Here is a 21,006-nt window from a genome sequence, read left to right on the forward strand (position 1 = left end):
GGGAAATATAAAGAAATGAAGGGGAAGCACTGTACATCCCATAATATGCTCTTATTTTGTTTTCCTTGTGAATAATCATTTAGTTTCTTTGTGAAATCCTTTGTAAGCTCACTAAGAAAAGAGCCATAAAAGTAAACTTTAAAGAAAAGTTGAAACAGGAAGTCAGCATTCATCATCCTGTGAAACTCACAACATCTCATTTCTTTCTCCCCGATCGCATCGCTCTGCGATAGTGACAATTTTTATGCTTTTTCACATTCGTCTGACATCCTTTTTACACCACAGCAACTCACAAAAGATAATATTCAACTTATCGAAGTACATTTGATCTGGAATTAAGCGCCCGACTCAGTGTTAGAACCAACTGATGCACACGGGATCATTTTAGCCGACTCCTCATGAAATGTGAAGCCCTGCATCTTCAGCTTGATGGTTTGCAGATACAGCAGCCTCCTTTCTCCATGTGTCATTTCATGAAAACTACTTTTTCACAATGTTCTATGAAATCAAATCAAATATGAATAACAAGCGTTTCTGACATACTACTTTAAGCTGCTCCAACAGTAACGTCAGTTTGTCTGCAGCTCTGTTAGCCTGTTGCTAACACAGCAGCCAAAGTGTGAGACGTAAATGTGGGCGTTCATAGCTGCAGAAGTTAGAAGTCCCACTCATGTTTCCCATCATCCACATTATGTGATCTACAGTTGGCACACATGTACTGGGGTGTGGATCACAATGAGACTCACAGTGAAGCCACTGGTATAAACTGCAATGGAATCAGAAGATAACTACATGCGCATTTGGGCAAGAGACCGACACTCCAGCTTTACAGGAATCATGCAACTCCGGCAGTGTGTTCGATCCACAGCTGCAGCAGCAACGCCTGCACTGCAACGGTGTCCCAGCTGTCTGCCACACTGCATAGAAAACAGGACCAAGTCAAAGTAGCCAAGAATAAGGCTACGGCTACACGGAAACGTTTTTCACTGTAACCGATACTTTTGCTTAACGTTTGGCTGTCGCGGCCACACGGAGCCGGCGTTCCCACTACCCCAAAACGATAGTTTTGGAGAACGGGTTCCAGAGTGGGAAGATCTGAGAACGGCGTCGTTTCGTTGCCATTGTTACAGCCAAAACGGATTTGTTTACATCTGCGTCACAGCCACATGGCCAACGCCAGTGACATTTACACATACGTCAGTGACCAGAACAAAAAGCGGCTTCCATTCAAAATCCGGAAGAAGAAGACAACACAGCAAGGACAGACAGCGATCATCATGGACCCCACAACATTAATAGTAGCACTGCTGCAGACACTGCTAACTACAGCTGCGTTGTTGAAGGAACAGCGTGAGCTTCGCGCTGGTAGAAGTAGGGGCGTACACGCATGCGCATTGCTTCTTCTATTGTTCTGGTGTAACCGGTGGGGGTGGCTTACAGCGCACATAGAGGTGTGGCGTGTGTACTGCATCGTTTTCAGCGTTTTCATCGTTTCCAGCTTTCCTGTGTGGTTGCAATAATTTTCGTACCCGTTTTCAAAAAAAAAACTTGTTTCGTTTCCGTGTAGCCCTAGCCTAAATCTTCACTGTCTAAAGGGAGTCGTTCCTCTCCACAGTCGCCTCAGGCACACTCCGGACGGGAGATTGGACTGAAGAGAAGTTTGGGTGCAATCTGTTGGTTTCCTTGGCTGGGAAATTGTTTTTGAATTGGCTCTATATGAATGAATTGGATTATCTTATAAATAATTATGATTACAATTAATTGAATTCCAATTGGCTTGAATTGGACTTTATTATTTAAGTGCCTTGAGATGACATTTGTTGTATTTGGCGCTATATAAATAAAAAAAATTATCTTTTAAGTATCTAGGTCAAGTTTGTGCTTCTATGTTCAGTAACAAAACAAAGAAAATTTGAAATGAAAGCACAGGTTTGGGAAAACTTTGCAGGTTTACTTTGGTATGACTCGCTGACGTGACACCGTCCAACAGACCAGCAGAATGAGACCAGCTTTAAACTCTTTTATTCACATACAATCCCCTGTGGATGCTTCCGTTTAAACATTTTCATGGAAATTTGTTCCAGCTGGAACAAATCTTGTGTAACATCTTCCCCAAAAAAACACAAAAATCTGAGCCTCTTCACACTGAAACAATGTTTTCTCACATGTGTGTAGTTTCACCAAGGCAGATGAGGGGTTTGGTATTTTCTTAACCAGCATGGAGGTTAGCAATGAGCAGGCACAGAGCTGAGAGCCCATGAGGACAGGGATCAGTGGGTGTGATAGGCCAAAGATGAAGAGCAGCACTCAGTAGTTAAGAGCAGACAATATGAGCTCATGGTCCACTCAACGGCTTCAAACTGATAAAAGTGCTGCCGATCTTTGGAGTTTAACAGATAGATGAGTGGAGCCGGTAAGCGGGGGAAGTGTTGGGGGATTGGGGGTGGGGGCGGCCTCTCCCAGGGGACCTGACCTGTCCCCCTCCCTTCCTATCTCTGTCCTCACTTCTACACACAGGGTGATATTTCACAGGATGTCAAGGGGCTCAAATTGAAAATCCCTTGATGAATCAATATTTACTGCAGCAGCTAAATGAATAGTAATAAGTCACCAGAGGCTGAGTCCAGCCACAACCAGGCACCTCTGCCTCACCAAATCTGGATTACACAAATGACCCTCACCCCTCCGACATCACACAAAAAAAAGCGTACAAAATGCTGAGACCTAAAAGGTTCAACGGCTGCTTTAAAGAACAGATCAGTGCAGACGCAGGAGTAGCAAACAGAAGGTCGTCATTAGCATCTGCTCTGGAAAGTAACCAGAGAAAAGTTTGTGTTTAGTCCTCAACGGGGAAACCATTTCTGACGAGGATCCAGACCTAATTCACACTGAAATTATGGCTAATATTCAGCAGGAAAAAGTTAATCATTTATCTCATTTTAATATTTAGATTTGTGGCATCCAGCTCCTTCATAAAGCGCATATCAGACTGGATGCAGCCACCATCACACCAGCAGCTCGGAGAACAACTGGCTGGCATTTGGCCCTTTTAAACTGGAAGTTACCATATTTGAACGAGAGGGCATAGATTGTGAGTGAAACATGAAACATTAATGGACAAAAACTCCTCTTAAAAAGGCCTAATATCTATTAGTTCTACTTGTGGGTAACCATTTACTCTGCGTTTCATGACAGGAGTCGATCCTTTACATGGGAGTCAAACACCAGGGGCTGAACTAACACCCAGTAACTCTGAGTAGGAGTGAAGTTTCAGCCAGCAAAGACACATTTTCCTTGGCATATTTATGCGTTTCTTACGACCGGCTTCACGCTAGCTGTTGCTGCTACACAGATTTTTGGATTCTAATCCAGGCAACACGAGCAATTTCAAGAAATTTGGGCTCTAGGAAAGAGAGATAAACCAGTAATGAAAACAAGACTGACAACTCTAAGTGCATTTAGGGTGAAATGGAGATTCACTGATGGTTCATTTCATCTGTGAGGGTGTGAGATGGAGGAATAAGAGAAAGGGTAAAAGAAACCAATAATCAAAGGCCGGCCATAAGGACATTAAAACGAAGACCCATCGTGGGGTTGATGCTCTCCCCGCTGGTGGAAATTAATGGGAGAGACACTGGTGTAAATGGTTTATTCTCTGGGTTATCTACTGTGTAAAAATGAGCACCATAAATTCCCCACCTCTTCCACTCATGCTACACATGATGGTGACATAAAAGACAGGGCGCTGCTCCGCACTGAATGATATTAACCACCGAGCCACACAAAGACAGGCCAGCAGGAAGAGGGGGTGCGTGTGTGTGTGTGCGTGTGTGTGTGGACGCGGATTACCTGGCAGACTGGATCCTCTTGGCCCGCCAGGAAAGGGCTGGGTTGTAGTGGAGGGTGTGCGCAGTGCTGGAGCCCAGGCGGGTCACCATTTTGTAGCGCGTTCTGAAAACCCGCTGGGAGGCGGGGCTACGATGAGAGGGCGAGGTGGGATCTGTGGGACGGCAACAATTAACAGCAGATCAGTAAGAAATTGTGCACATCAAACGCGACAACACAAAGAAACCGAGGCCAGTCGATGTGTAAACAAATGCACACACTCAGACACACAAGTTTGAGGACTCTGGCAGGTGTGCTCTTTAATAAGCTTCACATATAAAAATGAGCGGGAATAACAGAGGCAGAATTTTTATGAGTCTAATAAATCATGTGCTCTGTCTCTTTCTGCGCTGCCTTCATCCCTCCTGCTCGGCCTCCCTCCTTCCTTCTCACTTTAAGTCTCATTCGTTATATCATTTTACAAATCCATCAGAGAAGAGGCATGAGAAGGGAGCGATCGCAATAGAAAAAAAAAAGGGGGACTAAGTGTTTTTATTTATTTATTTGGCTGAGTATCCATCATGTTGTTTTATGATGGCCTGGGCCGGCTGACGCACAGAGAATAGAATTTGCATTGAAGATCGCTCGAGTCTCCGTTCTCATCAGTTTACAGAGATCAAACCCTTCCCTGACCAAAGTCTTTCCCCTGAAATCAGTGTAAAAGTTTGGTTTCCCAAAGTTGAAAAACTATTCGGAAGGGATTCAGAAAGAAATACTCTCTATATTAAACATTGATTTACCTCTGACCCCACAATTTTATATCATATGAGCACTCCCAAAGGGAAGATGGGAAAAAAATAAGCTGTATCTATTACATGTCCTATTATTAATAGCTAAAGCACTTTGAATTGTTTTGTACATGAAATGTGCTATACAAATAAATTTGATTTGATAAGAAGATGAAAACTGTCTTGTGGTTAAAACAGCACACCTTCATCTCAAGATGGACATTTTCTCAACAAGATGGGGCCCTGTAAGCAAATACAGCCAATGTGAAACATAAACAATCTACACCATCTCAGAACCGTCCAAGTGTGATCTAAAAGAATGTCAGAAACAGTCCAATGACTGAGTGTTTGCCAAACTGTTATTTCTTTGATTGTTCAGTTTTTACATTTCACGAATAACATTAGAGTTTTCTTTTTCATATGTATGTAACAGAAAGAAAAAATTGTTGTAAACTAAAAGATATGTGTAAATACATATGAATACCAATAAAACTTGGTTAAAAAAAAAAAAAGTTTGGTTTCTCTCATCATCTGTCCCAGTTGCCCCATCATCTGTACTTTACTTTATCTTAGTAAAGGCAAAATATCCAACAATAAACACAGAGTAAAACTTTCCAACGTTCCAAGTCAAGTCATGAACTGCCCATAACAGCGAGAGGTTAACTTAGATGTTAAAAGAATCTGGCTAAGCTTCAGTTTATTCAGCTTCTCCCCATTCAGAGAGCACATCCTCCACAAACACAGAGGTTCTAAACTAATCCGACAGTCTGAGCTGTATGAAGAAGTAAAACACTTTGGACACACCTGAAATGCATCATCACAGCCATAAGTCTGTCAGTCTTTAGAGCGTTTTCACTTCCACTCATGAGCATTTCTATGAGACTTTGATCCATGACCTAATCTGATGAAGTCGATCATTTCTGTACAACATTTGACTCTCTCTCTGTCTCAAACATCATGTTTGGCCAGATCTTCATCAGCATGAGGGTGTGTTCATCCATTTCTGTTCTGGACTGAAACCATTCATTCTAGACTTGTGTTTACATTCAGAGTGTCACTTTTCTACCATTCCAGCAGACGGCTGAGAGAAGACATAAGGATAAATCCTTTTTGGGGACAAAAAAAAAAGCCAAAACATCACTGTGTCATGTGATATGAGCTTGTTGGATAAATGTGTGTGCAGTCCATTTACTTTTCCATGTAACAGGGTAATACCTGCCTTATTACTGCCCATAACACTTTTAATGACCACCCAGAGGCGCCGACTGTCAAGCACCACCCCCCAACCCCTGCTGGAGTCTCACATTGCCATTTCAGCAAAGGGGAATTTGTTAAAGACAAAACAATGTTACATTAGGAGTAAGTGAAAATTATCACCCTGGAGGGCGTTTTCAGGCTCAAACCTGCGACCGCAGTTGGATAATTTAATATCCATGTTCATGTGTGCAAAGATGTGATGTGGTTTAATTACCAGATCCTCCCAACAAATCAAACTATCATCAAATAACTCCTAAAGTATCTCTACACAAACTTGGGAGTTTGCTCCAGATCTCATTTGCTTGGCGTGAGAGCTGCCGCTACTACAGACAGAGAAAAAGATGTTAAGTTGTGTAAAAAACAGAAATATTCTAATGGTTCTAAAGACAAGAACTCACCATTCATGGCAGTAAACATTTGGAAAGATCCCACTGTGAATTAATTTGCTCCCAGCTGCCTGATACTTTATGAAGAGGTAAAACCCTCCTGAATCAGTTACTCGACATATTCATTTGAATCATTTCACCCCCCCCCCCGCCAAAAAAAAAAAATTGCATCATCTGCACTACTATCTCTGTCTGTAGCATTATTCTCTGCAGTGGTCACTGACAGCACTCCGTCTTCCTAATGAGCACAGGAAAGACAGAGTGAAAGAAGGTGTGAGGGGGGGGGGTAACAGATGAGTTTATGGACTGAGAAGAAGCTCATTTCCCCTCACTTCTTTCACAAGTCTTTAATAGCCTATCCTCAAGATTGTTGCTATTTTAATTAGCGTCCAATAGCCAAACGTGACCACAACAGTGACATACAATACAATGATTCGATTTCCACTTCCACACCTTCCGCCTCCCCCCAGACGTGGTTTCATTTGTCAGCTGTGATGCAGCTCTGGATCAACTGGAGAATTCATCTCAGACAAACATTTGCTGCTCAACAAATCGCAGAGAGCTGGGGGAGCTGCTGAAAAGCTCAATGCACGTCGAGGGAACACAGAAAAGCAGACGTCTGTGAGTTTGGCAGGTGCAGGCAACTCAAATGTACATATGAATGTTGGAAAGCTATGAAATTATAGCACAGCTATACCAAGCTGACGCTGTCAGGTGAACCTGAACAATAACCAGAGCCAAATAAATCTAGGATCACACTTTCCAGATGTATTTAACATTAAAGGGATATTTAATTTCTAATTTTAGTTCTGTATACAGCAGTTGCTTTATTTAAATATTAATACAACATATTCACACACACAAGCCTGTTTTTCTATCTCAGTAGGGATTCTCTTTATGACCCAGTGCATCTCTGGCCCGTCACCTTAACAGACACAGCTGGATGACAAACCCTAACCTTTGCCCCAAAACCAACCCTAAAACCCAAAAATCACTTTGTACCTGCAGGGAGCCCAACCTGGTCTGACAGGAAGTCCCCAAAAAGTTGTGTGCAATTCAATCAAATTAATCATTACGAGACTTTCAGTACAATAGTAGCTTAAACATGTACAGATAATTAAACCGTTCATTAGAAGAGCTCAGCTAAAGGAAGAGCTCAGCTAACTGAAAAGCTCAACTAAATGAAGAGCTCAGCTAACGGAAGAGCTCAGCTAACGGAAGAGCTCAGCTAACCGAAGAGCTCAGCTAACGGAAGAGCTCAGCTAACCGAAGAGCTCAGCTAACCGAAGAGTTCAGCTAACGGAAGAGCTCAGCTAACTGAAAAGCTCAGCCAAAAGAAGAGCTCAGCTAAAGGAAGAGCTCAGCTAACCGAAGAGCTCAGCTAACCGAAGAGCTCAGCTAACGGAAAAGCTCAGCCAAAAGAAGAGCTCAGCTAAAGGAAGAGCTCAGCTAACCGAAGAGCTCAGCTAACCGAAGAGCTCAGCTAACCGAAGAGCTCAGCTAACGGAAAAGCTCAGCCAAAAGAAGAGCTCAGCTAAAGGAAGAGCTCAGCTAACCGAAGAGCTCAGCTAACGGAAGAGCTCAGCTAACGGAAGAGCTCAGCTAACTGAAAAGCTCAGCTAACTGAAAAGCTCAACTAAAAGAAGAGCTCAGCTAACGGAAGAGCTCAGCTAACGGAAGAGCTCAGCTAACGGAAGAGCTCAGCTAACTGAAAAGCTCAGCCAAAAGAAGAGCTCAGCTAAAGGAAGAGCTCAGCTAACCGAAGAGCTCAGCTAACCGAAGAGCTCAGCTAACCGAAGAGCTCAGCTAACGGAAAAGCTCAGCCAAAAGAAGAGCTCAGCTAACCGAAGAGCTCAGCTAACCGAAGAGCTCAGCTAACCGAAGAGCTCAGCTAACGGAAGAGCTCAGCTAACGGAAGAGCTCAGCTAACTGAAAAGCTCAGCCAAAAGAAGAGCTCAGCTAAAGGAAGAGCTCAGCTAACCGAAGAGCTCAGCTAACCGAAGAGCTCAGCTAACGGAAAAGCTCAGCCAAAAGAAGAGCTCAGCTAACCGAAGAGCTCAGCTAACGGAAGAGCTCAGCTAACGGAAGAGCTCAGCTAACGGAAGAGCTCAGCTAACTGAAAAGCTCAGCCAAAAGAAGAGCTCAGCTAAAGGAAGAGCTCAGCTAACCGAAGAGCTCAGCTAACCGAAGAGCTCAGCTAACCGAAGAGCTCAGCTAACGGAAAAGCTCAGCCAAAAGAAGAGCTCAGCTAACCGAAGAGCTCAGCTAACCGAAGAGCTCAGCTAACCGAAGAGCTCAGCTAACGGAAGAGCTCAGCTAACGGAAGAGCTCAGCTAACTGAAAAGCTCAGCCAAAAGAAGAGCTCAGCTAAAGGAAGAGCTCAGCTAACCGAAGAGCTCAGCTAACCGAAGAGCTCAGCTAACGGAAAAGCTCAGCCAAAAGAAGAGCTCAGCTAACCGAAGAGCTCAGCTAACCGAAGAGCTCAGCTAACCGAAGAGCTCAGCTAACCGAAGAGCTCAGCTAACGGAAGAGTTCAGCTAAAAGAAGAGCTCAGCTAACAGCTACCCAGAAGAGTCAGTTCTGGCATCTATGGCTGCAAGAAATGTGCAAAACTAATCGAGTAGCCTGAAAACACAGTCCACTACTTTTTTAAAGAGTCGACTAATCTTTGTTTGGGGGAGGAGGAGACTGTTTCACTACACAGACGCAGAACTAGTGTTTATGGCGTTGTTTCTGCTGTAGTTTGCACAGCAGCAGATAGCGGCAACAAAACAAAGCGAAGCATGGCAGTGTTTCATTCAACCAGACAAAGTCCAATGCACATTATGTGGGATGAAGCTAGCTTACTGCGGTTCCACCAGCACGATGAGGACTCGCCTCCTGAACCGCCACAGAAATGTGGTGCTTCAGGAGCAAAAAGACCAGACGGAACATGATGCTGTAGCTAAACGCTCGTGTGACGCCAAATGACAGGAGCAAATAACTGCTTTGGTGATTAATGTTAGTTTAATGATGACATCACGATGACATCATGACGAGTTGACGAGGCTGAACAGAGCTCTGGGCTCCGTTAGGCTGTTAGGAACGGAGCATTTTTGAGAATACCCTGAACCTTTGGGGTGGGTCTTACGGAGTTGAATATATTCCTGATTGGTCAAGTATTCCCTGAGTTTTATTTCCTCCTTGCCATCTCAGACATCGCAGCTTTAAAATCCACGACAGCTCATAAAATCTTAACTTCAATTCATACAGGAATAATTGTTACCATTTGTAAATACTCACACTCAGCCATTTACTTTGAGAGCGCTGAAATGCACTTTGAGTTAATAAAGCTGAAGCAGACTTACTGGTTTTACTCCATGAACCCACACGGCTATGCCAAAGTAAAATATATACTGTTGTTCTTACTTTTGTGATTTGGACTCAGTGGGTGAAAGGGTATGTGTTGGGTTATCAAAGAAAAAGAAAAAAGAGAGACGGCACAAGAGAAGGAGCTGGAGAGAGAATACGGGTGGGGGTGGTGGTATGTACACGATTAGTTGCCTGGCTTGTAGTCACTTTTTCTCCCACAATCCATCTGTACTGCAGTCAGAGCTATTTGGGCGTCCTGGCAGATGACAAATAGGGCTTGTCAAAGGTGCTGCCATGATTCCCACCCTGCAACCTTGTACAACCCCACCCCACCCCCACCCCCACCCCATCCACTTCCCTAACCTGCACCTCAATCTGCCTCTAAACCCTTGTTGCAGACATCGTGACACCCGCTGTGTCCGAGATGCTGTCACACAGCTGTTCCACCTTGGCTGCTGTTAAATGACACCAACAGTGAGCTGTAGGTGTTTGTCCTTTGTGTGCGCGTGATGTGTGTTTGTGTGTGTGTGTGTATGAATGGATGGTGTGGCGCTGATTGTAAACCACTGCAGGTTGTGTTGGTTGAGTGGCTCTGGGAGCAATGGGGTCTCAATCTTCCTCTATAGGACCATGACCAATGAGCATGTGAACACATACGCGCACACACAAACACACTTACTCACACATATACACCTGGAGTCTCAATCTTCTCTTAATAGACCTTTGACAGTGGCCTGCCTTGCAAGTGGTGCCCTGCACTGTGAAGACACCATTTGCAGACGCATGCAGCTCGCCCGCCGTCCATCCATCTCTCACCGACTCCCCGCTCTGAATCCACAGATAATCTACTCGCGCCGCCTCCCGATGCACTCATCGCTCCTACTGCGAGTAGTCTGCCTTCCTGTCTCAGAGCGCCATTAAAGGGCTGGTTCAACACGTTTTCTCACTTATTTCTCAAAGCCTGAGTATTCAGCGTCTGTCCCAGTGCAACAGAGGTGGAAGGAGATTTGTTTGGGATGGTATCTGCCGGGCAACAAAACATCAATGCAAATCCTGCTGCAAGCACACTGGGCATGAGCCAGGCCCCGATCAATTCTGTTTATTTCTTCCTTAGTTAAAACAGAGTTATTCCACATCATATCAGTAATCCGTAATGCTTAATCGGTGGTATTGGCAGTCAAAGATAAATGGGTTAGAGAAAAAAAAAAAAAAAGTTTGACATCCTCCATGAAATTCTGCAGCATGCTACCATCCTGGAATTGACGTCCACACATTAAGATTAGTTTTTTTGAGCAGTGATACAAGAGGGCTTGTGAGGTAAAAAAAAAAACAACAAAAAAAACAGCAATCCTTAAGGACACTCAGGACACCATATTGAGCAAATTTGTGAACAGCAGAGCAATCTAGAAATGCAGTGACATTCCATAAGAAGTCCAATGAGGCAAGAAACGAAGTCTAAACGGGCAAACAAACACTTCTGTGCCTTCCAAAAAGCTTCAATATACGACTAAAAGGATCCCAGTTGCATTTGTGAGAGTGCGTAATGATGATTAGGCTGCTTTGATGTCCCTCTTCAACATGGGAATGGCATTAGGTAATGTGGTGTAAAGAAAGGGGCTACTTTCTCCTCAGTCCTCTGGACCTGCACTCTGGACAATGCTTGCACAGCAATGATGAAACTAAAAAAACAAAACATTTATCTGTTGACTAGCTCCAAAACTCCCAGTGGTCTGTAGCCGATCACCTCAAAAACTAAAATGAGGAGAAGGGGAGGAACGCTGATGAAGTTGATGAAGGTGAGTGATGCACTACAGTTCCTGTGGCATACAAGCAACACTGAACTTAAAAGGTCCCATATTTGGATCATGCATTCAATTCAAAACAGAATTTTATGGGTTTATAAACTCTTAAGTGTGAAGCATAAGCTGGGAAAATCAGACAGAAATTCCTCTAATTCACCATTAAATACACTTAAGACAAAAACTACGCGATCATGTCGCCTTCTGTGTTTCAGTGAAACCAAAATTTGGCTGGTCTCTTGTCAACCGTCTACCATCTTTTTGTGTCCAAGTCGCTCTGTGCTGACGTATCCTGTAATCTAATGCAGCAGTATTATCAGCACAGCTCTTCTTATTTTACTCGCATGTTTCTGTTGACTAAAACAGGAATGCGTCTGAAATAATGACGCATATTGGGCCCATCACACACCAAATTAAAGGGGAAGTTCCTTTTTTTTTTTAAACCTGGACCTTATTTCTGCCATAAAATACGTTCATCTACTCACTGATAACAGTTTGGTGAAAGTCGGCGTCCTTCAGACGCTATTTAGATCACTGGAGATCCGAAATATCCATGTAACGAGAGAGAACAGGGCAGAGACAATACAGCCTCTAAATAAGGCATTATTTGTCTTTATTTCACCAATACTTTAAGTCGATACTTTATATACTTTAAGGATAATACTTTAGGCTCATACACTCCGATAAGGACGTCCCTTCGAACTCAAAGTCGTCGTCCACGTCGTCAAAATCTGATAAATATTCTGCCATGTTGCACAAAACCAGCAGCAGCAAACTCTGTGTGAAGTTAGCTGACTGTCACAGAGCACGGAGTGAATGAGTTGTGCTGCAGCGGCGCGTCGATGATGTCATCCCAGTAGACACGTGTGTGGAAAGCCCCCGATAACAACAACATGGCAGCTCTGAGCTAACAGTGCAATAGTACACGTTCATTCATTCATTCATTCTTCTTAAAGTATTGGTGAAATAAAGACAGATAATGCCTTATTTAGAGGCTGTATTGTCTGGGGCTGTAGCGATACACTAATCTCACGATACGATACGCGATATTCAGCCAACGATACGATTCGATACACTTACATCATTTTCTGGGGGCAAAAAAAAGGGACAGTGTGATTTGACATGAATCGTCGCTGATTGGACTGGTGGTCTGAAGGACAACACAGCCAGACAAACAGAAACAAACGAACGTGTCAAACGTGAGAGCTGTGAACTTTATACAACATTTTTTTTTAACTAATTTATCACTGTTTTGTATAATGTGACCCCCTGGCATTGTATTGTATTACCTTAATGTTCTGTGTTTTCACTAATTGTAACGTCTGACTTTTCAATAAAGTTTTCTTAAAAAAAATAAATTAAAAAAAACGATACTCGTGGCTGAAAAATAAATACTTTATCGGCAAACTAAATATCGATATATATCGCAGTATCGATAAAGTTGCTCAGCCCTAGTATGGTCTCTGCCCTGTTCTCTCCCGTTATATGGATATAAACGGATGTGAGCCGACTTTGACCGAACTGTTATCAGCGAGTAGATGAACGTATTTTATGCCAGAAATAAGGTCCAGGTTTTAAAAAAAATAAATGAATTAAATAAACAAATTAAAATAAATAAAACACACGAACTTCCCCTTTAAAAGCAAGTCATTTTCGAGACTTCAATTCTGCTAAGGAATGTGGTCAGCCAAAGTTGTCTTTGAAATCTGAACTTTGCATACAAAAGCAGCCTGTAAGGACTTGACTGTATGATATACTGGAAGAGCAGTCTGAATGATCCATGTGGTATTTTTGAGCTGTCAGTTAAAAAAAAAAAAAGCCTGACAGACAACTAAAACTAAATAAATAATTAATAAATAAATAAATAAAAATCACAATCAGCCAATTTAAATATAATTCGGGAGAACCAACTTTTTAAAACAAATTTAAGTTTTCCTCATTTATCCTCTACGATTATGTATAACAGGTCTGATCTTCCAACTGAGGAATCCACTCCAAACTCGTGACAAATCACTGGTTCAGATCCTACTTTATATACCTAAAGAGACAGATGGAGCATCACATAAGTGGATCTGAAAGTGTAGAACTAGACTCCCATCCCGAAGATGACTGAGCCTCATCTAAGTGGCGTGGGCTCGACAGAGTAAAGTTCTCTTGTATGCTAAGTTTCTGTATCCTCAGCCCTCTAACTGGGGCTGCTGACAGGCCACAGCACTGAACCTTCAATCCTCCATCCTCTTACGGATCCCCCAGAAGTACCTGACGGCTAATTCCGGGGAACAGCGGTCTCCGTCTGCTCCCTCCCCGGGATGTGCCGATGGATAATAAATCTTATTATTGACACTGCCTGTTCCCCTGCCATCCCATGTCCCAGTCCCCTGGGGCTCATCCTCTGACTCCAACAGCTCCAGCACTCACAGAAGACAGCGGTGCCAGGCTAACATCAGATTTAACAAGGGAGTTACCACAATTTAATAACCCAATGTAAGCCAGCCTAGTGATGATAACATGATCTCTGCATGTTTGACACTCGGTGATACTTTCTGACAGACTACCCAGAGATGCCAACGGGGCTTGATGCCTCACCCTGCCAACAGAGAAGCGCATTCCTCCGTTTTTAAAAAGATTGCATCGCATAACTCATGCACATGTGTTGCATGCAAAGGCTCTCCGTCCCTGAAACCTCATTTTTACAAGAGGACAGGCAGACTCAATCGGTCCACTGCTGCAGGATGTGGAATGGGTCATCTGTTAGGTCGCTAGAAAATGGCGTATGCTCAAACTCAGTTCCTGGCATTTAACACCAAAATGAGAAATAAAAGCATTTCAATGTCTGCCAAAAACATGGACTGGTTTTAGTCTCGCAGGTATTATACATCTTTATAATTATTTTCTTGGCTTTACAATGCCATCAGACAGAGACCGTGGATATTACCACTTCACTTCCCCATCAGAAAGTGCAGAATGAGAGAAAAATAAGGCAGTGGACACAAAATGACATACATTTGAGATTGATCTTCTTTTTTTTTTATGTGAGGCGCGATGATTAAGACTTAAAATTGTATTTATTTTTAGGTTTTTGGGCCTTTAACTGACAGTGGGTAGTAAGGAAGGGGGGCAGAGAGAATGGGGGAAGATGTGCAGCAAAGAGCCCCAAACCCATAGAGGAACTACAGCCTCTGTACACGGGACGCCTCCACAACCAGCTGAGCTACACGCCGTATAACAAGTACCTGATTTCCATACAAATAGACAAAAGGAAAGCAAAATTATCCTTTTATGCCACTGATATTTACAGTGTGAAAAAAGAAAAATGGGTGAAAACTATTCATTAAAATCCGTCTCCAGCAGTTATTAATTATTAAAAAGTTATTAATCCCATCTGTGTTCATCAGAATTGTTCACTTTGAAGTATTTGCTACACAGAATTAAAATATTCTGAGAATGACTCTACGCCTTTTATCTCATCGAGTAAACGAGGATCTAATAATATGTTAAACTAAGCCCTGCCGACATCTGCACCTGGTTGGAAAGGGGAGGCTTGCGCACGCTACAGCATTTGGTTAGACGGGTGCTATTGGTGAGCTAGCGACCGCTTCCCTGGCTAAGCAAGCAGCCCCTCATTCACTCAGCTTGGGACAAAGTCCCGAAGTCCCAACCGCAGACTAGGCTGGGCTAGCGTCTGCTTGCTTGACCTGAAGAGCAGCCAGCAGTTGGGTTCTGCCTGTAGTCTGTGCTAGCTTCATGTTTTACTGGTTATTCCCAGCCAAGACGTACAGCTGTGCAGCCCCACCCACAAAGCAGTCAGGACTGGCTCCTCCCAAAACTTTGAGAGTAAATTGAAAAGAACGTGGAGCTTTAAGGATGAATTACTGATTTTGAGTAATCTAAGTTGTAGTCCATGTGAGCGTGACAGTTTCCTGCAGACTAAAAACAGATCGGCCACCAGAGGAACGGTGTAACTGTAAATGTGATGACAGATAGATGGCACGAATCAGCTGTTGTTTGCTTCATGACTAAATCCACACTTGGCAACAAGTCAGATGCTACAGAGTACAGAGCACTGTATTTAACAAAGAAAGTATTTCTGTCTGATGAACCTGCTTCAGTCTGTTTAGAGCAAAACTCTGGGCTATATTAGCCTGTATGTGGAAGAAAAGGGTTGGCAGGACCTGACAAGCTGATGGGGCCACATACTGAAATAGGAGGCCCCTGGTGTTTGCCATGAGCAGATGCTGCCAACTAGGGTGTAGGTGATGTCACCATCCAGAGGCTTGTTCAGGAGGGAGGGTGGCGGTGACGATGGGGAAAAGGTGGGGGAGCTACTGGCCTGTGGCTTCGCCCATCAAGCAGTGGAGCCATCAGCTGTAACCGACACCAGCTGATCCGGGAAACCTCAGGATGACCAGGGGCGGGGGGGGGCTCTCTCCCTCAGGCAAATGCCAGGTGAAAGGTTGTTGCTCATATACAAAGAAGTTGAAATGGGTACAGATACTAATATGCTTTTGTTGTTTGAAACGGTTTATTTTGGGTATAATTTGAGCAGGTTTGAGCGATGTGCAGCAGAGCTGATTATTGTCTGGTATTCTGGGTTCAGACAAATTCAGACAAATCCAACATGAGCAAGTGGGAATAAGAAGACCACCCTGTCTTTCCATGCAACAAGCCAGTCATGCAGGATTCATGACAGCCCACACTAGTGCTGGGCGGTATGACCAAAAATACATTTCACGGTATTTTTTCACGGTTTCAAGGTATTTTTTTTTCATGCATAATTAGGTGTTCACAGCATTTTCTACAGATTGAGAACAGAATTAAAAATTAAAATAAAAATTCTTCAAAATAATTCCTTTGTTAATAATTGGTCAAACAAAACTTTATTGTACTAATATTCACATCTTCATTGTAAACAAATTAATAACATAGCTAATTACACTGGTCGGACTGTTCAGCTGTTTCAGACTGATACCTCCGGTTCAGGCTGGTCCTCATCCTTTACACGCACGTCTCTTTTTCAATCGCGGAAAATATTTTTCAATACTCATCTGGATTGAAGCAGCAAACATTCAGTGTAAGAGTTTAAAAAACCTAATTTATTTGATTCACAGCTGCTAGTGTTTTGACCTCGACAACCCAACTATATATATATATATTTTTTTTTTTTTTTAACGGCAAACTTGCGACTAGTTAACTTTATAAAGAAGGCGTAATGCTATGGGTCGGGACGGGACAACATTGTATTAAAAATATAAAATATTTTTATAGGACTTTTTAACGTGTGATTTTATAAAGTTGCACGTGATACCAACCTTTTGTGAATTTCGCCAGCCGTCTTCTTTCAGTTGAGCTAATCTAACGCGACGCTGAAGCTAGCAAGCTTCCAGGCATGATCTCGCTGATGGAGACACACGCGGTGTGCACGGAGGGGAGGGGCTGTGTGTGTGTGTGTGTGTGAGTAGGCTATGCGAGAGAGACGCATGACTGACAGAGACGGAGGGAGAGCAGGGAAAGGAAATGCAGCTTAACGAATACGACTATTTTTTAAATAGCGTTAAAAATAGACAGTAAACATGCGTGTTTAGAAGCGCAACACTGAAAAGGGTCCCGTCTCAAACAATGTCGCGCGACGCAGCGTTCCCCCCGTTGTGTAATCAAATACACCGGTATATTAAAAATTCATATCATAATGAAATTATAAACCGGTATTCGGTGTGAACCGGTATACCGCCCAGCACTAACCCACACCTATTCATTTAAATGAGCCCACCCCCATAGTCTAGCCTGGGAATTCCCATGCTGCTTTGCGCGCAATATCATTCACACTGCAAAGTCAGCCTGGAAACCACCGCCCTTATTTTTGCCTGAGTTAGGGAACCAATCACAGAACGGGGGGGGGGGGATAGGCAGCAAGACGATGACGACGTCTTTGCGCGACACCGAAGCTTGTGGAGTGTTAATCCAACATGGCAGCGGACACAACGTTACTGTTCGATGCAGCCTTAGAAAGTGTTTTAAGTAGCTTAGAACGCAAGTTTACTTTTAAAAAAAGAGCAACGTTTGGCGTTGAAAGATTTCATTGCCAAGAAGGATGTATTGGCTCTGCTACCAACAGGCTTTGGCAAAAAAATCTGTCGCTCTACATACGTCATCTGGTATAAGTGATACAATTGGCTATGAATCGCGCGCAAAGCAGCATGGGAAGAACCAGATGCCATTTGATAGACATTCGTAGCGCCCAATAAACGGCTCTAGCCATTCGTAAACCACGCCTCAAATACGAGAAAATGCACACCTAGTTCCCAGACCACCATCTCATCGAGCTGTGGACGCGTCAGCCAGGCTACCCATAGTCAAGAGTTAAGGCTGATTTATGGTCGCCTACGGAAACCCTCCCGGAGACGCTCTCCGTCGCTTGCGTGCGTCGGCCAAACTTCCTATCTATCCGTCGAGGCGACGGAGACTCGCGGAGACTCGCGGAGACCGCAAGGGTTGTGATTGGTCGGCTAACAACATAATTTCCGCAATCACTTTTCCGGTTTAGCGCTCTCTCACAACAACAACAACCGCCTTTTTTTTTTTTTTTAAGTATTTTTTGGGGCTTTTTATGCCTTTAATGATAGGACAGTTGGAGAGAGACAGGAAGCAGGGGGCAGAGAGAGGGGAAAGACACGCAGCACAGGGCCGCTCGGTGCGGGAGTCGAACCGGGGCCAGCTGCAGCGAGGACTGTAGCCTCTGTACATGGGGTAGCTGCTTAACCCACTACGCCACCGACCGCTCCACAACCGCCATTTTTTAAAGAGTTTACTGTGTGGCCGGTCAACATTTGGTCAAAATTATTTGCATTTCAAATTCAACAAGCTCCAACTTCAACAACAGTCTTTTTCTCTTGCTCGCCATCGTTCACTGTGAGGAGTGGAACAGAGCCGGAAGGTAAACAATCAACTACTTTCACGAAAGACGTCGCGAGATTGGTTCGTCTAGCGTAGCGACGCCTACTGATCGGGAGGTGAATTGCCTTGTGTATCTGACATCCCAACGGAGAACTTCGAAAGGACGGACTACGGAGAAGGATTGACGGATAGCGACGGAGAAGCATACTGAGGCCTTTAAGGGTATTCAACCAACAAGAAGAAAAAAAAAAGAAAAAAAGAAAAGAGAGTTACTCTCAGTGAGGACGTTGAGGTCCAATCCTGATGGGTTGAAGCTGAAATGAAAATGATCACAACAGAAGAAACAGCACGATAAACCACACCACACCACAACCTGTTAAGGTAGATCAACACCCAACGCATTTAAGGTGGAAGCGCAACTCAGGTTCCTGCAGCAGCATGCTAAAAGTTAGATGTGTCTTTGCTAAGCTGCATATTTTCTGACATTTTGTGAGAAGTTGGTCGCAGGTGCATGTTTGATAGACCTACAGCCACTGACAACAGGCTTTGGTAAAAAAAACTCCTCTAACAACAGCAGCTGCCTGATAACGTGACAACCGATCCAACGTAGCACCCTGCCTCTAGTCCCTCAGCTTCTTACACAACGGAGCGATATCTTTCCTCTCAAAGAAGTGAAAGCCTAGAGATTAGATAATGTGAGCAAGTACCTAAAACAAAGCCCACTCGATGCCATTCCAATGGACTTGCTACTAATGCCACTAAATTACCATGCTAGCTTGATAACAAAAAGTAGCAATTTGATAGACAGCATTTGGGAGGTAAGATAAGATTAAAAGGTCTGTAGTTTGTCTCAGGGTGAGCTATAAGAAGTCTTTAAAAATCATTCAATCATCTGTGTGTATCTACTCATTGAAAGCACAATGACTATGTATGTTTCCAAATGTTGAATAACATGTAAGAAGACAACATCCTTGATGAATAATTGAGTGATAATAGCCTTCTCCAGAGTGGACATGCTCCCGCAGCCACAAAACATCAATAACTTGAATAAGACATGATGAAAACACACTTTCCTCCTGAACTCAACCTTGACCCCAACCTCACCCCGAGAGCTGACAAAATGTTCAGCGCTGATTGGAACTCCATCAGGTTGTGATTCCCGTCAAACACTCCCATGCGTGTCCCATGATGTCTGTGTGACACACTGTGTCGTGTATGGTCAAAGGGATGACTCTGGCTGTCAATCAGCGGGTCCCATTAGACCCATTAAAGGGGAAGAGCCTGCGGCTTTGTCCACTTAAGGACTGACATTATTACAAGCGGTACGAGTGCATCTGTTTGTGAGCACTGCAGATGTGGGTGTGAAAGGGAAGAGTAAGTGTGTCTCATAAAGGCTTTTCTGTGAATGACTGGGCCACTTGAAGGTTAAATGAGAGCATCCCTAAAGAGTAACATAAGATTCCACTAGGGATGTGAACTTCTGCCCTGAATGATACATGTCAAGACCCCCAAGAACACAAGCAGGAGTGGAGGGAGTGTCGGGGGATGGGGGGGCAGAAAGGGGAGAAACATGTGGACTAAAGAGTAGGCTCCTTTTCTTATTGTTAATACAATCATTTTAGGTTGTTAGAATGTTAGAAAATAAAAATAACTTTAAAATTTGACAGATGATTCTATTAAAAGTCAAACTTTCTGGGCTTAGGAGTAAATATGTGGGTTCCCAAAGTTACTTTTAATTGTTAAAATCCAAATTAACGTTGTTTTGGGGCCCCTTTGCTTTAAAAATCTCTCATTCAGGGAGGAATTCAAGATTCAAGATTGTTTTATTTGTCACATACACAATCATACATAGTACAATGTGCAGTGAAATTCTTCCTTGTCCTGCTACCAATATGAATAAAAATGAATAAAAAATATAAAATAAGAATAAAGAAATTGTACATTTTTATTTTTATGTACATTTCAAATGTATTCTACATTCTACATGAAGGTTATATCTCACATTAGAAATATCCAGGAATGGAATGTCTCCTGGAAAAAACAGATGCCATTATTAAGTCCAGATTTGAATATTCATTATGTCTAATAAAGTTGTTTAAAGAAAAAAAAATATCACTTTCATATCAGATTCCTGCTAAAATTCTCAAGAACTCACTGAGGATTAAAAGCCGTTGCCTGGCAACAGAGTGCATACTTGTCACTGGTCTCAGACGTGCTGTTCTCTGAACTTTGTTATTGCTCTGTTGAGAAGTGTTGTTCCTGCATACAGAAATACTGTGTCTTGAACATCTTGGCTGACAAGACCGTTGCACTGGAATGAAGTAATAGAGAGACAGAAGAGCTGGAGCGTGGGCCTGCACCATGTTGGTTTGACTCCATCACACTGAATGATGGCTTGAAGACACATGTGGGACTTTGCAGTTTGTCAGTCACCCCACACACAGGGAGCAAAGGTGCCTTATGGTTATAGATTTAAAGCAGGACTTAGGTTCTGGTTGCAGATGCCAGCGTGGTGCGCATCCATCATGCTGCTGATTCTATTGGGCCAGTGAGTGATGGACCCCGGGCAGCCGGTCGGACACCGGCCCTCAACTTCTGTTTCAGCCACAGAGTGAGAGACAAGGAAGTGATGTACAAGGCCGTCGGGGGACACTCAACCATCATGAATGTGTCAAAGTGTTACGAGCGAAAGGGGCCACACCACAGGCC

At 43.4% G+C, this 21,006-nt stretch overlaps 1 protein-coding gene across 1 annotated transcript in view; it reads right to left on the bottom strand.

Annotated features, from left to right (window-relative positions):
- The window catches only part of zc3h3 (zinc finger CCCH-type containing 3), a 71,272-nt gene that overhangs the window by 28,593 nt on the left and 21,673 nt on the right, over nucleotides 1-21,006 (bottom strand). The window contains exon 4 of the mRNA XM_075485988.1: nucleotides 3,850-4,000. Coding sequence (XP_075342103.1) covers nucleotides 3,850-4,000 — 151 coding nt within the window. The remainder of the gene's footprint in view (nucleotides 1-3,849; nucleotides 4,001-21,006) is intronic.

The sequence above is a fragment of the Odontesthes bonariensis genome, chromosome 15 (assembly GCF_027942865.1).
Source record: "Odontesthes bonariensis isolate fOdoBon6 chromosome 15, fOdoBon6.hap1, whole genome shotgun sequence".
NCBI classification, from domain to species: domain Eukaryota; kingdom Metazoa; phylum Chordata; class Actinopteri; order Atheriniformes; family Atherinopsidae; genus Odontesthes; species Odontesthes bonariensis.